The following is a 21,651-nucleotide window of genomic DNA, read 5'->3' as shown; positions in this document are numbered from 1 at the left end:
TTTTAACTCAACCCCCCCCCCCCCCCCCTCTCTCACTGCTTGACATCGACCTCTCACTTTCTGTCTTTATTTCTCCCTCTGGGTTTTTTCCCCCACATCCCTCTGAGATTTTAGGACATCACCCTCCCATCCTGGTACCGACAGGCCTGCCAATTACCCAAGGCCCTGTGTGCCCGCAGAGCACCCCCGCTGACCGAGGCGTCGTCTGAACCTCCGCCTGACTCCCCCTGGCCCCCGACACCCCACCACCCTCGCCCACTCGGCTTTGATGTCAGCGTTGCCTCAGATTCAGCAGGGAAGCCGGTCCGCTAATGGTTTGCACGATAATGGTTGCCGTGGCACCACATCAGCCCCCACGACCACCACCTCCGCCCAAACCTCCTCCTGCACCCCACACACACACACACACACACAGTTCCCAATGCTGTGGTGCGCTCATCGTTCACTACGCCTGGTACAGAAGAGACGAGTGATTGGTGGTTGATCTTCGGCTGTGAGCACAGATGAAAAAGAGGGAGGGGAGATGGTGGAGGGAGTTGGGGTGCGGTTGGGGTGGGATGAGGGACCCCATCGCTTCATAATTGCTCCGAAAATAAAAACCGTTGTCTCGTGCAGAAAATCTCTCTCTTCTTCCCTCCCTCTCGAACTCCCTCCAGTGTTTGAAGGGCAGAAAACAAATGTCTGCTGCTCTTTGAGAAGGGAGTTAGCAAGGTTTAGTAGACTCGGGCGCAGTTATTGTTTCTTCTTTCCTCTATCTCTTTTTTTCTCTCTTTTCTTTTTTTTCTTCCCTCCTTTTGTCTGTGGATTCAGAGACAAGGGCAGTGGAGTGAGGAGAGCTGCCTGTAACTGCCTGAGATTGTCAGGGGGCTCCCAGAGCACAAGCCAAACAGAGAGGGAACAAGGTGGGAGGCAGAAGAAAGGAGAGAGAAAGGGATGGAGAGGGATGGATATGAAGTTATAAAAATAGGGGGATGGAGAGAAGAGAGGGAAAGAAAGGGGAGAGATGGATATAAAGTTATGTACACGTACAGAGAGAGAGGATAGATAGAGAGAGAGAGGCAGATGAGATGGAGGTAGAGATGTAGATAGGAAGAGAGAAGGATCGGCAGATGAGATGGAGGTAGAGATGTAGATAGGAAGAGAGAAGGATAAATGGAGAGAGAGGCAGATGAGATGGAGGTAGAGATGTAGATAGGAAGAGAGAAGGATAGATGGAGAGAGAGGCAGATGAGATGGAGGTAGAGATGTAGATGGGAGATGGGAAGAGAGAAAGGAAAGATGGAGAAGACAGATGAAGAGGGAGAGGAAAATAGTATGTTAAGCATGCCATTGCGATGGACAGAAAGTCAGAGAGTAGTGAAACATCAGTGGGAGGTAGATGGAGAGAAATGAAGAGGAAAAGAGAGAAAGAGAAACTTGGAGAGAAGAAATGCAAAAAGCAGATGGAGATAGATATGAGATTAGAGAGAGAGAGATTGCGAGTGGAGATGAGAGAAAGGTGGTAGAGAGATCATGACGGATGGAAAGATGGAAAGGAGGATGCACAGAAGAGGTGGGAATAGAGTGGCGTACGCACTTCAAGCAGAAGAGAAAAATAGACAAGGACTGACATGTGGCAATTACGCTGAGAGAACAAGAGAAGAAGAGGAGAAACAACGGACAGAATGAGACTGGAAGAAGGGAAAAAAGCTCTCTGAAAAATAAAGAGTGGGCGCTCTGTTCTCACACCTGATGTTTTGGGAGCGCTGGAGAGTCAAAGCCTCTCAGATCCACTCACACGCCGCATCAAGTACATGATCCGCTCCAACAGCCTTAAACCCCCAACCCCCCTCCCCTTGGAAAGATAACCCATTGAAATGTGGTTTGCAATGCCACACAGTGAATGAATGACTTCTGGTGATTTTTAATACTTATGGCTGCTTTATACTCTTACATCCTTAGAATAACAGTGAGCTTGGGTTGCCTGAGGATGGAACTATTAACATGAAATAAGAAAAATAAGAAATAAGGAAAAATGCTTTTTTACCTGCTGCTTATAATACAGCACCACAGTCACTATAGCATAGAAAACATAATGATTACTATACAATCATCTCAGTCATGACCAATGTGTTTTGCATGGAGTGACTCATTATTTATCCACCCTTTATCACCTACAGAGTGGCTGGCTGGAACAAGGAGAAATGGAAACTGACAGGTTTGTGAGTTTATATAGACATACATTAGCCTCAGAGCCTATTTGTAGTCTGAGCCGGCATTCTTCCAACCTCCATTCTGATTAAAGGGGCAATGAAAAGTGGCAGCTGGTATGTCAAAGATGACACATGTTAGAGGAAGTCGCCTCAGTTTTGCCTCAGAAGTGTTCAGGGGCGTGTTGAAGGCCAATGCTTTAAAACAGCATTTCAACACTCTAGGCAGGGTGCTGGCTGAGAGCATTTTACCAAAAGCTTTTTTTTGTACCATCAGAAAAAAAAACTAGCTGTAATGAATCTCCAGCAAGTCCACTTCAAAAGGACAATGAAACTCCAATGGAGCTCTGAAAGCTTCGTTGGGAGTGAGCCGGTACCAAATGAAAGACTTCAGACTGCACCACAGAGGAGAGTGGTGTGCTGTTATGTGCTGTGATTATGATTGGGTCCAGGTGTGCTGAAAATACTCTGCATGATAGTGTCTGAGGTCTGTCTGCATTTGTGTATATTATTGTCTGATGCTATGGCAGCCTCAACAGAGAAATACACATTCATGTGAAAGTGGTTGATGTTAATTTTGACAAAGATACCAAAATTATTGTGGGGGTTTGAAGACCACTTGTTTAGTTTGTTTTAGAAAATATATTATTGTATTATTATTACTAAAGTTAAAAGTTAAGGTTGACTTTTATGTAGCAGACACTTTTATGCAAAGTGACACAGACTTGCAACGGCGGGTTTGGGATTGATCTTGGGCTGACTAATTGTCAGGTGGTGATGTTACCGCTGCTCAGACAATTTTTTTGTGAACAATTTTTTTTTTGTTTAAGACATTTTTTTGTGAAAACATTGTAGGACCAACAGCCCTCATATGGAAATGAGTGAGATTAGGATTTGGGCTAATGGTTAGTCATTGACCAAGTAGAGTTAGAACTAGTTAACAGCTGGTTTGGGAGGGTTTGGATTATGATTATTTGACATTCAAGAATGATCTGGAAATAGCAACAGAATGTGAAGGAACAACCATTTTGTCGTCATCTTGTAATATCATTTTGTACCTTGTGGAGCACTGCATTACAGTTTTTTTCAACTGCTTACACACAAAATCTTTTCTCGTCACACAATTTTCTAAACATGTCATCCAAACATCATAACCTCACACCAAATCTGCAAAACCATACACTAATTCTCAATGTTTGACTCAGTTTTCAATGTACTAAAACACATTTTGCAAAACACCACACTCAATTTTCTACTTAACACACAAAAATCTAACAGGAAGTAACTTGATTTAGTTTTTCAAACACAACCTATCAAAATGCCACACTAAATCACCAGTGCTTCACTCCCACTCGTCACATGTGCAAACACTCATCACTTTATTGAACACCAACGAATCATTGGCTTAGTATAGGCCTATAAATAGGTCAAATGTCAAGATGTCTGTTTTGAACAATGGATGACAACGCAGAAAGAGCCAGGAGAGGTGGAGGTAGAGGCAGAGGACGAGCACGAGGTGTTCGGGTTCGAGGAGGAGGAGTTGGAAGAGGAGGAAGGGGAGGAAGAGGAGGAAGAGGACGAGCTGGACGAGTTGGACATGGAAGAGGACGAGGGCAAAGAAGGGAAATAAGGAGAGCCGTCTCAGATGAGATTAGGGCTACATTGATTGATCATGTGATCAACCATGGGTTGACCATGAGGGAGGCTGGACTGAGGGTCCAGGCAAATGTAAATCGATTTACGGTGGCAGGCATTATCCGAACATATCGAAATGAGAACAGGTATGCAACGACTGTATCTACAGTAATATACTGTACACATAATAGTTATTTCAGCACAACTGAAAAATGCATACAATAGTAGTTCTTACTGTACTGTATCATGTTACTGTACTGCATTTCATGAATCATGAATGGCCAGTGTGGTGTGTTACAGTATCATATACTATGGTACAGCTTACTGCAGGAAGACATTTTTGACTATATGACATAGCACACATTCACTATGTTTATGAATCTTCTACAGAGTGGAAAGGCAAAGGAATCGTGGAGGGCGAGGGCGCAAATTCACCGACGAGCAAGAGACCGAAATCATAAATATGGTTCTGGCAAATAATGTGATTAGAATCCATCAGATCCAACACCATATTATAAATGATGCAACTGTTTTCAATAACATTGTTACAGTAAGCTTGTCCACAATTCATCGTGTCCTCCAGAAGAATCAGTTGCGCATGAAACAGCTATACAGGGTCCCATTTGAAAGGAACTGCGACCGAGTGAAGAACCTACGTCATGACTTTGTGGATGTATGTATGCAAAACCACTTCCAGTACATTTAGAATTGCACCTACCGAGCCAGATTACATGTAGTGTCTTGGTTTTTGCACATGTGTGTGTCTATATATCTGTATATATACTTTTGTCTCTTACAGAGAATTTTGGAGATGGATGCAGATGGAGATGTCCTCCATGAATATATATATATAGATGAGGTGGGCTTCAACTTGACAAAAACTAGAAGAAGGGGGAGAAATATCATTGGACAAAGGGCCATTTTGAATGTCCCTGGGCAACGTGGGGGAAACATTACAATGTGTGCTGCCATCACAAATAATGGTGTCCTGCATCACCATGCAACACTTGGACCCTACAACACTGCTCACATCATAACTTTTCTGGATGCAATTCATCGCATACTTGTTCCAGGTCAGCAGAATCAAGATCAGCAAAGATTTGTGGTCATATGGGACAATGTCAGCTTTCATCGGGCCCATCTGGTCCAGAACTGGTTTGTCACCCATCCTCATTTCTCTGTTCTGTACCTGCCTCCTTATTCTCCATTTCTCAATCCAATTGAGGAATTTTTCTCCACATGGCGCTGGCGAGTATATGATCGTCGTCCCTATGCCCGCATTCCACTTCTCCAGGCAATGGAGGAAGCATGTGGCGACATTGACGCTGTCTCTATTCAAGGATGGATGCGCCATGCAAGAAGGTTCTTTCCTCGGTGTTTAGCGAGAGAGAACATAGCATGCGACGTGGACGAAGTATTGTGGCCAGACCCAGCCCGGAGGAGAGATGAAGCCTAGACACACACCCAACCCCCCAACTCCTACCCTCTGCCCAAGCAACACACACACACACACACACACACACACACACACACACACACAAATACAGTAATAATTTTGTTTACAGTATAAGTATTTGTTTGAAATCAGCTTTTTCCTGGATGTGTTTGGTTTCTGTCCAACTACATGTGGTAGTTGGATTTGTTTTATGTGCTGTACAAATATTGTATTCAATGCAGCAAATGATTTGGAAAAAATAAATATTTTTGGTTTCAATTCTGCTTATGTGTGTTGTGAGTATATTTCACCTTTTCTCTGCAGTTTTATATAGAAATAAACATAGAATTCCATGAAAGACAGAAGTGCTTTAGGTTTTGAACAACAGTGTGTACATGATGTATCCAAAATGTCATATTATGACAAAAGTGTTTGTAATGTGAGGCGAATGTTTGCTTTAAACATGTGTTTTTGACATTTTGAATGTTGTGTGTCATTTTGCTGGAGATTTGAGGCATTTGGCATTTTGTGTGAGCAATTGTTGATTTTGTGTGTGGAGTTTTGAGAAATAGACACAGAGTTTTGAAAACGTGTGTAAACAATTGTAAAAAACTGTAAATACAAGTCAAGGCAAAAGAAAAGTACCACTGCGAATGTTGCTCTGACAGCTGTTTAAAATAGATGACTCACAGGCAGGTAGCCCTGAACCAATGATTTCAAAGTTAACACAAAGTCTGCGTCTATTACGACGCTATTGGAAACATTTCCAAATTGTGAGTACCTCTCTTCACAAAGTGAAACAAAGTCTAGTGAAACCAGGCTAACAGGTAGGTTCTAAATCAGACTGGCCAATCAGATTTTCAAAATTCTCATGAGCTTTCCTCTGACAGTGTGAATCTAAAAAACACACACTCTTTGTCCTTACTCCATTCTGACCTTAAAGTGATAGGACGGGACAGGAGGCAGACTCTTGAGCTCTTTACAGTCTTGTTACAGTAAAACAGAAAAGAGTGGGCCGGACTGGGCTGGTTTATGATGTCATCTGAACATACCTGCCTTGTGCCTTTGCCCTGGTTGGACAGGACCTTATAGGACTGATTCTGATGAGCACAGGGGTCCACTCCCTGGGATGATTGGACACAGACAGGGAGGCCAAGAAGACGAGTCTGCAGGTGAGCACAGGAACCGTCTGGAGCTCAGGTAAAAGGGGAAAATGATGTCAATGTGATAATTAAGGTCAGACAACACAGTCTGATGCACATAATGATCTGTGGGGGGTACCTTTTGTGTGTGTGTGTGTGTGTGTGTGTGTGCGTATGTGTGTGTGTGTGTGTGTGCGTATGTGTGTGTGTGTGTGTGTGTGTGTGTGTGTGTATGTGTGTGCGTATGTGTGTGTGTGTGTGTGTGTGTGCGTATGTGTGTGTGTGTGCGTATGTGTGTGTGTGTGTGTGCGTATGTGTGAGAGAGAGAGGAGAGGGGAGTGAGGGAAAGAAGAGTGAGAGATATGCAGTGAGTGTGAAACAAGGATGGATAGACAGATGAAGAGAGGGAGAGAGAAAGAGAGAGCGAGAGAGCAAGTGAGAGGGAACGGGGGGGAGAGAAAGTTGGCTTATGTAGCCAGAGGAACAGACTTTTCAATGCTCTATAAGGGACCTATGATTTTACTGTTACAAACCTAATGAGCGGGACAGAGGATGCAGGCCAACGATAACTGTGAATTTGCTTCTTTTGTTTGTTGTTTATAGATATGTAACTACAGTATTTGTAACTTCATCCAAATGGACAGATGTGTACTTCAGACAGATGCGATCTTCTCTTTCATCACCACCTGAACTATCTCACCCAATAAAACGGCTCTGACAAGAATGTTGTCAAATAAAGTTCTATTTGATGATTTGATGGTATAGTAATGAACTTAAACCACCATTATGAATGGCAATTACTGTAAAATTCTAAATCTGTGCAATACTATTCTAGAATGACTTGCAAAAAACAACATCTCACTGCTTAAAGAGTGAAAGAAACCGTTCTGACGTGCTCTCCTCAGCATCTGATGGTTCCCAGCTCTGATCCTGCTGAAGGCTGTGCTCAGGGAGCTGTGGCCGAGCCGTAGCCAGGCTAGCTCTCCTGAGACTGGCACCAACGGCAGGTTCAGTTGGCTCAGGAGATGCCACCAGGAAGGACAGCTGGTGGAGAAAAACTAAGCTGATCGCCTCCTGGCATGGCAGAGAGACAGGGATCACGAGCCAAAGGATGCTGTGTCCATTCCTGTGCGGAAGTTGTTTGCATTGGCGATAAACAACAATGTGCTTCGCTTGAAGGATGCACCAGCTGTTTAAGAATGTATTCCCGAGCCATTACGGATTATCACAACCAAGTGTGTCACTCTGTGTGTGGTGTGTGTGTGTGTGTGTGTTAAGGCCATGCTGGTCATTCCCAGTAGACATATTTTCTAATGCCTATTGGGGCTGTGCCCCCTTTGGTCTGTGCTGTTTGTTGCAATCTGCAGAGCATGCCCATTGGTGCTGGGAGTAATGGGTGTTGCTATAAGAAGATCTCTTGCCTTTCGCCTTGCTCCTAGTCACTCGGTGGCTGCTCCACTGGGGAGAGCATCAGCCCTAGACATACTTTGCATTACAAGTATAAGTATAGTATATACTTTTTGATCCCGTGAGGGAAATTTGGTCTCTGCATTTATCCCAATCTGTGAATTAGTGAAACACACTCAGCATACGGTGAACACACAGTGAGGTGAAGCACACACTAATCCCGACACAGTGAGCTGCCTGCTACAGCGGCGCTCGGGAAGCAGTTAAGTGTGTGGTGCCTTACTCAAGGGCACTTCAGCCATTACTGGTCGGGGTTTGAACCGGCAACCCTCCTGTTACAAGTCCGAAGCCCTAACCAGCTGCCCCGTTGTCAAGTGTGTCAAATGTATTTTGTGTGTGTGTGTTTGAGTGGAGGGGAGTGAATGATGGAGGAGCATGACAAACACAGTGAGAGGGCAAACATTCTGTAAAGAGAGCAACTTCAAAGAGAGGGCGAGAAAAAAGAAAAAAGCCTTGTCTAAAATCATACTTAGGGAGAAGTAAAAACTCTTTTGCTGATGATGAAATCCTAGAGGAGTTGGGGGGTGCAAAAACAACCAATTACAGGAAATGGTCCATGTCCACTGTCACAAGCACGACGCTGTGAAATTTTCTGTACCCTTTTATTCCTCCATACGTGTGGCAGATTTACAGAAACACACACACACACACACATACACACACAAAGAAGCACACAAATACATACACATACACACACACAAGCACACCATTACATACATACACACTCACACACACACACAAATACACACACACATACATACATACACACATACCTACATACACACACAAACAAGCACACAATTACATACATCCACATTATACTACACACTGACACACACACACATGCACAAAAAAAACACTCACTGACACTCCATATAGACACACACACAAAAACTCACACTTCCGTATCCATCCATCCATCCATCCATCCATCAACTATAGTCCAAGTCCAGCAGTGAGCTATAAATATGACCAATCATCTATAAACACTTGTGTTCTGCAGCTCTGACGTGACTCATGGAGGTCTCTAATAATAGCTCTTATTCAGGGCTCTTCTGGAAGCGCCACAGAAAACTGCTTTCAGACTTCTGCTCTGTGTGTGTGTGTGTGTGTGTGTGTGTGTGTGTGTGTGTGCGAGAAAGAGAGAGAGAGAGAGAGAAATAAAGTTGAAGAAGAGAGAGAGAGTAAGGGAGAGATGTAGACAGAGATACAGAGGAAGGAAGCTGGGAGGTACAGAACAAAACTAAGTGGACAAAGCAAAGAGAGAGGTGGGTGGCCTACATTACAGCACAAGGGTGGCCTACATTACAGCACAAATCCGAATTCCCTTTCTGCACGTATTCATCATGCTCCCTGGTGTTCTCTATTTGGACTGTCTAACTAGATGAAAAGAGAGAGGAAGGGACAAATGTGTTTGGGATAAGGAGAGAGGGGGTGCGGGGGTGGGGGTCCATCTGCATGTATTTGTTGGGCTTTGCATGCTTTGGAAGTTCTTGATTGAGAGTGCTTCATGAGGAGTCGATAAATGAAATGCACTTTAATTCAGGAGTCAGATAAATGAAATGCACTTTAAATTGGAATTGAAATTGAGTGATGAAAGATTACATGCATTGCCTCTGTTGGCCTTAGTTTTGTGAAGCATAAGCAATGCTTTGCACTCTAAAGAAAAGCCCAGGGTTTAAAGCAGCAATATTTAGGTTTGGGTCTAAAACTAGTGACCTAACTAGCTACCTGAAAGGTATGCAAAACCTTGTAAACACCATCCAGAGCCTTATCGGATAGAAGCTTACTAAAATGCTACTATGCTTACTAAGATATCATGCTGTGAAAGATTTTCTTTAATTTTTGCAGTGTTTCAGCCCGGAACAGAAATGCATAGTGCATATCCTGGATGGCTGGTGGGAACTGCCCATGTGTTTATCTATCCTTCACCTGATCATATAGCATCAAAATTTGACGATAATACCAAAACGAGCTCCCTGATTAAAGCATACCTGAGAAGAGTCAAATTGATGCAGTGTTGCTTTAAGCCACTGACAGATGGGAAACAAAGCTGCTCCTCATTATTATAATTCTTATACATTACTTTCAATTCAATTTTCTCAGGAAATTGGTGCAATCACTTTACAGTGTTCTGTTTCCAAAGCAAATGCTATTCATGGCCACCACTTAGAGGCAAATGATTTTGCATAGTTTGAGGCAAGATTGCCCAGTGAAGCTTGTGGCATAGGGGAGAGGGGGAAAAGTCTTCCCTCTTGCTGGAGTGTGGTGTAATGCTGGATGTCAAATGCTTCTGCCTTCAGCTCATTACTATTGAGCCGATGTGACACACTCCATTTCCTCTCATCCTCTGTCTTTGGTCGCTACATTTACTCACGATTTTCTCTGTCACACATCCCAAGTGAACCGCACACACACAAAAGCCTATTCTTTGTCTTTCTCTCTCTCTCTCTCTCTCTCTCTCTCTCTTTCACACACACACACTGTGGGAATATATGAGAGAAAGACAGAGACAATAACAAAGAGAAACAGTGAGAGACACCCAGAAATTAAGAGAACAAGAAAGACAGGAATGGAGATCAATAGATAGATAGAGAGAGAGAGAGAGAGAGAGAGAGAGAGAGAGAGAGAGAGAGAGAGAGAGATATGGCACGTGTACAGGTGAATGTCAGAGCCAATAGCCAGAGTTGACAGGTCACAGCTCCAGTGGCTGGTGGGACTTGGACACTAAGGCAAGTGTAACATTTATACCTGTGGTTTCCCACACCTCAGCATACCCGCGTTAGTCTAAGGCCTGTGTGTGTGGCATTCAGCATCACTTATTCAACTTGTTCATGCAGACACAGCCTCCCTTAATTGCATAAACATGTTCACTGTATAATGTAACTAAGCCATCCTTACTAGAATCCTCTCCTCATCAATGTCTTATAAGAGTTTGCAGGCTTCTAACTTCTTTTATTAGTTTTCACACTTTCATTTAGCACATGTTATGTAGTCACACAATGCCCCTGCAAGTAACTGTGACTAACAAGGTGTAAAATTTTAACGAAATTACTCTGAGCTTTTCATGTCTAAAACAACTGTGTGCAACTTCAGTGGATCTGTGAGTGTGTGTAATTGCTAAATCCGCAGTAGTAACTGTCTTTTGAAAGATGCCACAGAAAGTCTGTGGCTGATTTAAAGTTAAGGAAGACAAAGGCCAAAGGATGTCTGAATCTTAATCTACCATGAACATGAGTCAAAAAAAGTCAGGTAAAAACACTTAACATGGATAGTCCGCCTACAAAGACTTCACAAAAACATCACCATAACCTTATCCAACCACTAATCCTAACTTTAACTATACATTTTAGTTAACAGTGTCAAAAGATTGCTTGATAATAATCTGAGCATCCGAAAGGGGACTACCCAGTTGAAGTGTGACCAAAAGTCTAAATTGGTTGGCCATACCGAGCATACATACAGTCTACACAGTAAGTCCTTTATGGCATGTGTACTGAGCAGAGTATCAGCCAGGTCCATCCAGATTTGACCATTTGGTGAAATCGCTATCATTTTAAAGTTCACTCTTATGGGTTCATTTTTGACTGCCCATTGTTGTTTTTATACAGTTAGTTTACAGTGTTCAGTAGTTTATTTACTGTATGTTTTCATGATGTTCTTTTTAATGTTTGTGTGCAATGCTGCCACCTGACTGATTGACTGATTGGAAAATAGTTAGTAGCTGTGTAGACTACTGTTGAAAAAGAGTGTGTGTGTGTGTGTGTGTGTGTGTAAGCTGAAGAGTACTGTTTTTAATGGGAATAAGAGAGATAAACATGGGAATGTTTTCTACAGGAGAATGTCATCATTGCTGAAAGCATGCACAAAAATTCAAAATTCAAGGACAATGTCTGAAATTCGACAGTTGTTTAGATAATGATGTTTGTCTCTGTCAAAGTGTTATTAAAATCACTCAAAGAGCGACAAGCCGCCAAAAAAATATGAAAGGAAATCACCACCATGACAGACCCGTCGACAGCACACTGTGAGTGAAGACACACACACACACTAACACAGAATCACAAGGACACAGCACTCTGTTCGCGTACCAGGCATCAAAAGGCATGTCAGTGTGTAGGAGGGGAGAGTGACAGCATTTCAGTGGAATAGCGGCCATCAAATGCAACCGTGTGACTCAAAACACCAAAGCACACACATCCTCACATATGGACAGACATGCACACAAACACAGAAAAACAGAAGAGGGGATGTTACAAAATCTATAAATCTAGGGGCATGTAGAGGCATAACACAACAAATTAAACATAAAGGACAACTCTGGTCTAAGAACAGGGTTTAATTTGTATGGTAACAAGTGTAAACTCTAGTTGGGGACAGACGGAAGTATTTTATGTTAGCTTATGCCGGAACACTGGCCAACAAAGCTAAGAAACGGTCAATACAACACCCAGCACATCCACAATTCATGTAACCAATGATCCAGAACCCCTGTGCTCCACTAATGCCATGGGAAAAGAAAAAGCATGTTGCCTTTTTACAAAAAACAGAGATGATTATGTTTGAGGTCTATTGCAATTATGGTGGTAAAGCAAGATGATCTGTTCTTTGGGAAGGACCCATGTAAGCTCTTGAAAGGACTAGTTCTAGTTCTTTCCAATTATGCCATCAAGAGACCTAAAGAGTTCCTCTCCGCTGTGGAGAAACTGAACAGAATTGATGTTATTCTCATGATCGGTTGGTGCTGTACAAGGCAGGGATTATGAGATTTATCCTCCTAAACCAGATTGGTTTAGTTCCCACAGCTAAAAATAGTGTTTTTCTTGAAAAAGCGTCTCCACTTAGCCTTTAATCATTTGTTAGAGCACACCTTCATTTATGACATTCACACATGAGATGCATGTGTGAAAAGGATCTTAAGAATGTGTATGCTTTTTCCCATTGCAGTGCTTATAATCAATGTGTGTGCAATAAGAGGTGTATCCCATATCATGTACCATATCCCAAGCTACTAAGAGCACCCAATCACAGTCAAACTATCCACCTCATCGTGACCAAACATGAGAAGTGCGCTGGCTAAATAAACAACATATAAAAAAAAAACACATCATTAAAATGTTTTATTAAGATTACAGATGTGCGTAAATGTTTAATTCAGGATACAGATGTATGTATTAAAAAGAGCATGAAGAAAACCAGAATATGCATTTACAACGAAATAGCATATAACGTCGTCTGACGTCGTCATACTCACTTCTAATCAGAATTTGAGTCTGATACTGCTCCATTGAGAGCGTGTTTCAACCGATTGGATGGGGGGCAACATGCACTCAACTGGATAGACCTAACCAATCAGAGCAACTAAATATCTTACTGTGAGCGAAGAACACCCGAACCATCCTTCTTCTCAACAAAGGCCTGGACATTGTTTTCTGGTCATTTATTATAGTTGCCAATATCTTGACAAACACCAGATAGCGAAATCTAAGACCACAAAATATGTAACAGGGTAGGCTATTCGGAAAAACAGATATTTCCCCTCCTTCGTTTTTAAAGCTACATTGTGTAATTTCATGGGTTAATTTTTGGGGGAACTTCTCCCATCTAGCGGTGAGATGATACATTGCAACAGACTATAGCTCCCCCTCCCCCCACTGCAAGTGCGATTTACTACCTACGGAAGCCGCACCATAAATGTCCAGTGGTGGAATGTAGCAAAGTACAAATACTTCGTTACTGTACTAAAGTACATTTTCCACATATCTGTTCTTTACTTAAGTAGAATAAATAGTGCATACTAGTCTATATTTGCAATATTTGCAATAATTACAGGAAGTATGAGCGGCCCCTTCTCTTCCCTGACGAACTCGCATATGTGCAGGGGAGATGTGCAGTAGGCTAATAATAATTCATTTTAGGCCTATACTGTTATAGGTATATACGGTAATAACCCCATACTCAAAAGCCCTCGAAAATCCTTAAAAATGTGTGTTGGGCTCTCCTCACACAACAGGTCTAACATGTTTTTTTAATTATTATTAGAATATAGACATTAAAATAATAAATCATTATGCAAGTACTTTTACTTACGTACATTTAAAAGCAGGTACTTTTTAACTTTTACTTAAGTAGGGTTGTTAGTGTGGTACTTCTACTTTTATAGAGAAAATATTTCTCTGGTTATTTGTACTTTTACTACTGAGTTTCAGTACTTCTTCCACCACTGTAAATGTCCTGACATTACAAGATGCCATACACTACTTTATCTAGTATTCCTTCTCGTAATGAGGTTATTTTAGAAAAAAATAAATTGCATTTAGTAATTTAGTTTGTGAAAATATAGCTCATATACTTCATGCAAGATGAATAATGTCGTTATGGATTTGTTATTTTGGCTTATATTCAGCGAGCAACTTATCAGTGCTAACATTATTCGACAAAAGGTGATTCAACATTAGTGGTTTCCCGGCAGCCGCGAGCACAACTCTGTCGCTCGGTAACTGACCGACAAACGCGAAAGGCAGAGCTAGAATTTCAGGTATGTCCCTCCTTGGCTAAGGATGGAGGCCGAAACATGGTTGCCGCCATACAGGCGACTTGCTCATATGGCAGATTCTATACTTATGAGAATACTTTTATTTGTTGGTGGAAGTAATTACACACCAATGAGCACATATTTTTTAAAGGCAAACTATGCAGTATTGGCAATTTCCTTACTGTTTTTTTTTTTTTTTCGGTTTTTGCTTATTTTTTGCTTGCTCTGTTATGACGAATGTCTGAGAAACTCTATCGCTACCTTTTTCTAGCCGGTGCCTGGCGTGTATGTGTATTTGAATGCAGTAAAGCAATTCATTACACTCGTTATACTTCCTGACACTGAGGCCGTCGGCCCGCCAGCCCACAGTTGCAAGGATGGTTTTTCCGCTCACAGGCGCTAGGGAGAAGCGAGACGGCCACCATTCAAAAAGTCATATAACCATTCTAATGACTCTGAAGCTGGTAAATGAAGGTAAATGAAGCTAAAAAACTTGCATATTAAGCTAAAAAACCTGCATAGTGTGCCTTTAAAGAAAAAATGTGTTTTTGCTAAGAATCGACCCAAAAAATTACACGTGGGCGGGGCCAACGAAGACCAGCCAGGGTCGTCACACTACAAAAAAGCTGCCATCTTTGAGATCTGGTATCTTGCCATTTTTCCTATGGGACTCCCTCAACTGCTTTTTGCTGCCAGAAATTCTTCAAATCAAAAAAGTGCCCTGGCCAACTTTTCTTGTCAAGAAAAAAACCGACTAGAAACCCAGTCTGAACATAGCCTTATGGATCCGATGAGATTTCAGCAACATTATTTAATGGGTTGAGCCATGAGACCAAATTGATGAAGGGTCTATGAAAAAATGCTTGTTGCACTTAGTGTATTCTATTTACAATATATTCTGCTGTGAAGACACAAAGGGGCTTAGGGCGCTCAGGAGACTATTCTGCTGTGCTGATATTCTGCTCTGATTTTCAGTGAAAATGCATAATTTGGAAACATAGATTGAGAGGACCCAAACACACACACACAGGTTTTATGTATTGTGTTTGGTCAATATATTAATGTAATCTAAATTATATTAAAAATGTTACTCTAACATGTAAAAAAAAATCAAACTTACACTATATCATTAGAAAAAATGAAATGTAAAAGCACAGAGCACAGTAGTGTGTAACTGGCTCAAATAGAATCAGATAGTTTTTTGTAAATAAATAAGTGTTTTGCAAAAGAATCCGGGGTGTTCTGCTACTTGGGTGTGTGGTTATGTGAATTATGTGTAGCATTCTGATTAATAGTGAGCCCTGTTTTCAAAATCGAGCTTACACTATTTTAAAGACATTGAATATTCCTTTGTGCTCCACTCACTTACCCAACTTCACCCCACCTCACCACTGCAGCAGAGCCTGGGCTAAGGTGGTGTTGGCTCTGACTCTTCACACCCCTGAAAACAGCAGCTGGCCATCAGGACCAGTCTCATCTGCTGCCCCAGTTATCTCCAGCCGTCCTCAGGAACAAACACAGCAATCTCTGTTAGAGCACCTTCAATCTTCAGAGAGAAAGACAGAGAGAGAGAGAGAGAGAGAGAGAGAGAGAGAGAGAGAGATAGAGGGAGGTTATGAATAGACTCACGCCAGCATGGGGGACTTTATGACCACTGCAGAGCAAACACCTCTGAGATAGGGCAGGCTCACAACCGACTCGGTTCAGTGTCTACACCCCCACCACCGGACCTTGGTAGAGGTGTTATGGCAGGGGAGGGGGGTGGGGTGGGGTGGTGTGCAGCAGGGAGGTTCCATCTCCTCCCTCCTGGCTCCCTCGGCGTGCACAGATGAGGCCTCCCCGGAGCCACAGTGGCGGAGATGGAGCATGGAGATAAGGCAACCCCGCTAGTCATCTAATGTACCGGGAAAGAAAGGCCAGCTGTAGCCTGTCAGCTCCAATGCAAACACGACGAGTAAACACAACAGGGGAGAGAGGTGAGGTGAGGTGAGGTGAGGTGAGGTGAGGGGGGGGGGGGGGGGGGAGAGAAAATAGTGGAGAGAAAGGGATGGTATGAGAAAGAGAGAGGGATAGGGAAGTGGAGGGGGGAGGGAATAAGACAAAGAGAAAGAGGGGGAAGGTAAGGAGGGTGGAATAAATAGAGCAGGAGAAGAAGAGAACGGGAGGAAGAGAAGTACATTTACAGGGACAGCAAACATCCTCACACGCTCACACAATGATCCCTTGGCATTTACCCTGCGGGCCACTAAAACAACAAGCAGTGAGATGTTTGTGGAGTGCATGGGTGGAGTACTGATATAGGCTAAGACAACTGTCATGTCTCCGCTCATTTCCTCTTCCTTCATTACAGCGCAGTAGGCTAGTGACACAGACAGGCTGACCTATAAGGCCAATTTACACCACTGATTCACAACGAAATCAGCTGCAACATAGATATGCCCACGCTATGATCTGTAAGACATCATTAAGACATTACCTCTGGATGACAAAAATGTTATTCCGACACTGCTGTTCTTCAAAATGAAGTTAATAAGTCTTTCTCTGCTTCTTCTTGCTTGATCTGACGGCTGGACTGAGTGACAACACGTCATAAACGCTGTGATGTGAAACTGTTTCGGTAAAACCCTGCTACTGCAATGTGACATGTCAAATCTTTTGAAATGGCTTGCAACAGCTAGCAATCTCTTGCAATGTTTAATTCACACTGCTGCAATTCCTCTCTGCAATGGTTGTGGCAAATCTGTGTGAATTGGCCTATAGAGGGAGATGGGTAACACCTAAAATCAACAAAAGACATTGTTCACATTAAACTAATTAAATGAACAGAATATTGTTTTTATTCTGCAAAGAGTAATGTATTATGGCTATAAACTGAAAAATATTGTGTAAAGATGAAACCAGGACATAAACTCTATAGTATGAAGGTCTTACAAATTAATTTATGAAGCATGTTATATGTAAATTGCTGTATACACATGCACACAGACACACACACATCCACCCCCCTCCTGCGTCTGAGCAACAGAGCAGCAACTTCCCCTGTAGTATCCACACACAGCTGCTTTCATATGAGTGGAGTGATAAATGTCCCATAAATCTGCCCTGACTGCTTGACATGCCCAATAAAAGCCTAGAGTGCAGTCAGCCCTGATCTGGACTTAACTCCTGTCTGAGGTCTGTGTCCTATCTCGGTGAACAGCATACTCCCACACACTGACCACTCCTGGGGATCTGGTTATAGCAGCACTGTTAAAAGCAACACTATGTGGTTAGTTTACCTGTACCTTCAAACTCATTTGGGTGATCCTGCTGCATGTCTGGAACACCAAACTGCGTTGTGATAACCCATTTTGTCAGTACCTCCGTAACGGTTTCATCCACATTGAAGTAGGTAACTCCTTAACGGTACTGTAAATGGGTAGTACAAATTGTAGGGGTATACATTACATTGTGTATCTATTAAGTTTCTACACAAGCAACAAGAAAGCATGTGCATGATAGTGCAAGGCACAACTGTAGTAGTATCTGCTCTCACTCTGACAAACATGACAGCAGAAAGGAGCCTTTGAGTCCAAATGAGTCTTTTACACATGTTTGGGTCTCACCATGACCAAATGACTGCTTACAACACTAGCCTGACTAGCTCCAGCATTGCCCTTGGGTTTGTGGAGCACAGCAGTGCATTCCTGCACCTGCTCAGAGCTCCTCAGCTTCATTAGAGAACCATGAGGAGGGACAGTGGGGGAAAGTGCTAAATTGCCCATTCGTCCTGTGCCTTTGACATGTCAGGTAGACTGCTAATGGTAGAGAAAAGTCAGACCTTTCACTGACTGATGTATGAGGTAGGGAGACATAAGGACAGCAAGGAGGAGAGAGGAGGGGGTGGTGGGAGAGAGAATAGATCGAAAAACAGTGTGCACCATGGAGAGAGGGATTGGAGGAGAAACAAACAGAAACCAAAGAAAGAGAAGGAATCGGGGAAAGTAATGAGAAAGAGCAAGAGAAGGTGGTTATGGAGGTAAATGGCAGAGGGCGAAATCATGACCGAGCAACTAGCAAGGGAGCGAGAACAGCAAGACAGAGAGACGGAAAACACAGAGAGGAAATAAACAAAAATGAAACAAGAGAGAGAGAGAAAGAAAGAGAGAGCACTGCTGTGAATATAAGCAAGGCTGCAATCAACACACTACACACAAACCCGCTTCAAGCAGATACATAACACTCCAATTAAAGCCTTATGCAGGCAACAAATGGAAAACCCCAATTAGGGAAAAACACTTTGCATCTAATCGCCATGGCACACAACATCCACACTCCCCACATAGCAGTCAGTTCACATGACTGCACACCAGGCCAGGAAGTTATCTGTTCCAGAGACAATTGCTGCTGGGCCCTAGCCTGGTTAGCATGCAGACCTTCTCAATTGTAACTGAGAGTGCGTCTGGAAAAGGTTCCTTGACTTACGACTTCCAGCAGGGGCGAACTAGCAGTGAAATGAAACTTAAATTTGTGCATTAAACTCTAGAGAAGAAGTGTAGCAAACTCATGAACGAAGGTTTTAAATGCAGTTGTTTACTCAATTCCAAAGAAATACATGTCCATGCCAGATTAGCAATTGTACTGTACTTGTGTGCCAGTATTTTAGGAACATTGGAAATGAGCTTCAATGGCCTCTTGGCCAGACGGACCAGCAGAGCAAATCCCAAATGTGTCAAAGGTTCGTGGGTATTCACAGGCTATCTGGGACCTATAGAAAACAAAGCTCCTTTCACTGTTTTTTCTTTCTTTCTACTGTACATATAGGCCCCAGTATCAATTGATTATGCTCTTGCTCTCTTTGTCTCTCTCTCGCTCTCTGCTGCTACTTTTTATTGAATTTCTCTATGTGAGATCACAAAATCATGATGGGTAGGCCTGACACCTAAATTCAATCGAAATTAAGTCTAGCCATTTCAAAGGCTGTTGCAAAGGTTCAACAAGTAATCAATGTGATCGCTGAAGAAGTTGGGAGTGTGTGTGTGTGTGCACTGTAGTACATGTGCTGTGGGATAGGGCAGAAGGGCAGAGAGAGAGAGAGAGAGAGAGAGTGACTGAGTGTGTGTATGTGCAAGGGCTACTTGTACCATTTGCACACATATGTATCTAGGGCTACTATTGGGAGAGGGAGTTGTACAGTGAGAGGTATGCGTTATATGGGAAAATAATGTTTCAGTATCAATAACTTTATTAAAGCACCCCCCCCCCCCCACACACACACACACACACGTGTTTCAATGGCTTTTGGCTACTACTATAAGAGCAAATTCTAAATGTTTCTTTATCTAATAATCATTCTCATTGAGATCATTCATTACTCTGATTGTACCTGAAAATATCTAGTTTACTGGTAAAATTTCTTTCATGTTCACTTCCAAGTATAGAGGGAGACAGACCATGAGGATGCTGACCTGGCAGGGGTGACCTGGAGGTGATTGAGAAAAACATATTGATGACAAAAATAAATAAAGGTGTTACAAAGGAAAGGATAGGAAGAAGAGATAATTGGAGAGCGGAAGAGAAGAGGAGACCCCTGGAGAAGAGAGGAGAATATAAAGGACCTGAGGAGATGAAGGAAGATACGGAGGAGAAAAGGAGATCTAGACAGAGAAGAGATCAGCATATAGGACCAGAGGAGGGGATAGGATGGGAAAGTGAGAGGAGACAAAGGTGTAGCTCTAGCCTTTAGTGTCAACACATGTAGGCCTAGTAAATACAAATATTTAACCTTTTTTCAATATGATTATGGTAGTCTACTTTTGGTTATTGCTGTAGGCCTAAGCTATTTGTCAGTAATTAGCAAGAAATATTGTTAACGAAAAAACAAACTGTGTCTTTTTGAATTTTGATAGAAATGTGTTGACATTTAGATTCCCTTAACATTAGGCCAAAACACATCTAGTTAGAGGTAATAGGCTACAATTTGTAGACATGAGTGAGTAGGACTATTTCGGATGAAAATAGAATGTTTGAGAGCAGATTGCCAGTGGCACTAATCTTAAAGCAGAATTATTTTACAGTCTAGGTGGGCATGTTCGATTGTCAGCGCAAGTCTCAAGTCTAGCCACAAGTAGCCTAGTTCCACAGCTGTCTTCTCTCTATATAGGACCGGACGGACTGTAGGCTACTCTACCACTGACATCTTTCGCTCGTACGCTTAAAATTACCTTCTTTACTGATATTCATTCTGTCAGAACTCGAAAACTGTTTCGGAGAAAGTCCATAATTTTCACTCTGCCTTACGCATGTAGGCTACGCTTACGCGCAATATATCTTCTCCTGCCGCGATGGCGTATTTGAGTGAACACCCAACTCTTATTTTGACACACGAGGAACTTTAACCGGAAGAACACAGATTTGATAAGGACATTTCCTGAACGCGATATAAAATAAAAAAGTAAATGCAGGACATTTAAAAACAGTGTGGAAATAGGCTAATGTGACTTCAAAAATCAATAATGTGATCAATTGGATTCGTATAAGGTATTTAATCCATGAATGTCTGTATAACTTCAATTCGACCAATTGGATATCGACGGGGGAGGGCTCTACAAATAGCTCGTAGTTGAACCGAATATCTCAATACGGAAAATAATAACTGTCTTTGTGGTTCTGTCATTGAAACATTCGAGATTTACGTTTGTCGAAATTAAATTTAATTCTGAAACGGAATGAGTCGCTTTTGTAAGTGTTAAAATATGCCCATGATACCACCGTGAGTGAGAAGTGTGTATGGGAAGTATATAGTATCCGCAGCGGCCCTTCATCGAATTACATCAGTGAGGTACATCCTTACCTGTTGCTCTCTACAAGAGAGCTGCAGAACATGATGAATGGGAAGGGATGACTTATTGATTAGATTATCCCCTTCTCGAGGGCTGCAACTCCTTCGAGAAGCCATTCTGACTTCTGTAGATATTGTACAATAACACGTTCTTGAAACGAATTTAGATGGAGATGATGACTGCATTCGGGTACAGTTTGCGAAGTCATGGGTGTGTATTTGCTTGAGGACTTAAGGACGTGTCCACACCAATGTCATATTGGGACTGAAATGTCCCCACCAATACTCAGGTTGAAACGTAAAAAGCGCCTCATGCGGTACAAAATGTTAAATGATTTCCCACTTCCTTCACTGGGGCTCCCAAAAGCACGATCGGTGATCCCCAAATTTCTCTCTCATAGGCCTATGTCTAATCCCAGGAGATAAAG

General features: G+C 42.4%; 1 protein-coding gene, 1 long non-coding RNA gene and 1 other non-coding gene across 3 annotated transcripts; 2 read left to right on the top strand and 1 right to left on the bottom strand.

Moving 5' to 3' along the window:
* The first annotated feature begins 3,749 nt into the window (after positions 1-3,749).
* LOC121708924 lies at positions 3,750-5,340 on the top strand. The gene is made up of 3 exons (XM_042091890.1): positions 3,750-3,970; positions 4,215-4,497; positions 4,624-5,340. Exons 1-3 carry the CDS (start codon positions 3,885-3,887, stop codon positions 5,278-5,280), a joined length of 1,026 nt encoding a protein of 341 aa, XP_041947824.1. The 5' UTR covers positions 3,750-3,884; the 3' UTR covers positions 5,281-5,340.
* Positions 5,341-6,317: 977 nt separating this feature from the next.
* LOC121709117 lies at positions 6,318-21,406 on the bottom strand. Its single transcript, XR_006031842.1, has 3 exons — positions 21,236-21,406; positions 15,773-15,949; positions 6,318-6,448 (listed from the first exon to the last, which is right to left on the bottom strand). It is a non-coding gene; the product is annotated as an uncharacterized LOC121709117 (long non-coding RNA).
* On the top strand, positions 21,213-21,346 carry LOC121681950. Its single transcript, XR_006022365.1, has one exon. It is a non-coding gene; the product is annotated as a U8 small nucleolar RNA (small nucleolar RNA).
* Positions 21,407-21,651: the final 245 nt, after the last annotated feature.

The sequence above is a fragment of the Alosa sapidissima genome, chromosome 1, assembly GCF_018492685.1.
Source record: "Alosa sapidissima isolate fAloSap1 chromosome 1, fAloSap1.pri, whole genome shotgun sequence".
NCBI classification, from domain to species: domain Eukaryota; kingdom Metazoa; phylum Chordata; class Actinopteri; order Clupeiformes; family Clupeidae; genus Alosa; species Alosa sapidissima.
Note: the sequence above shows the minus strand (reverse complement) of the source record. Positions and strands in the feature narration are given on the sequence as shown.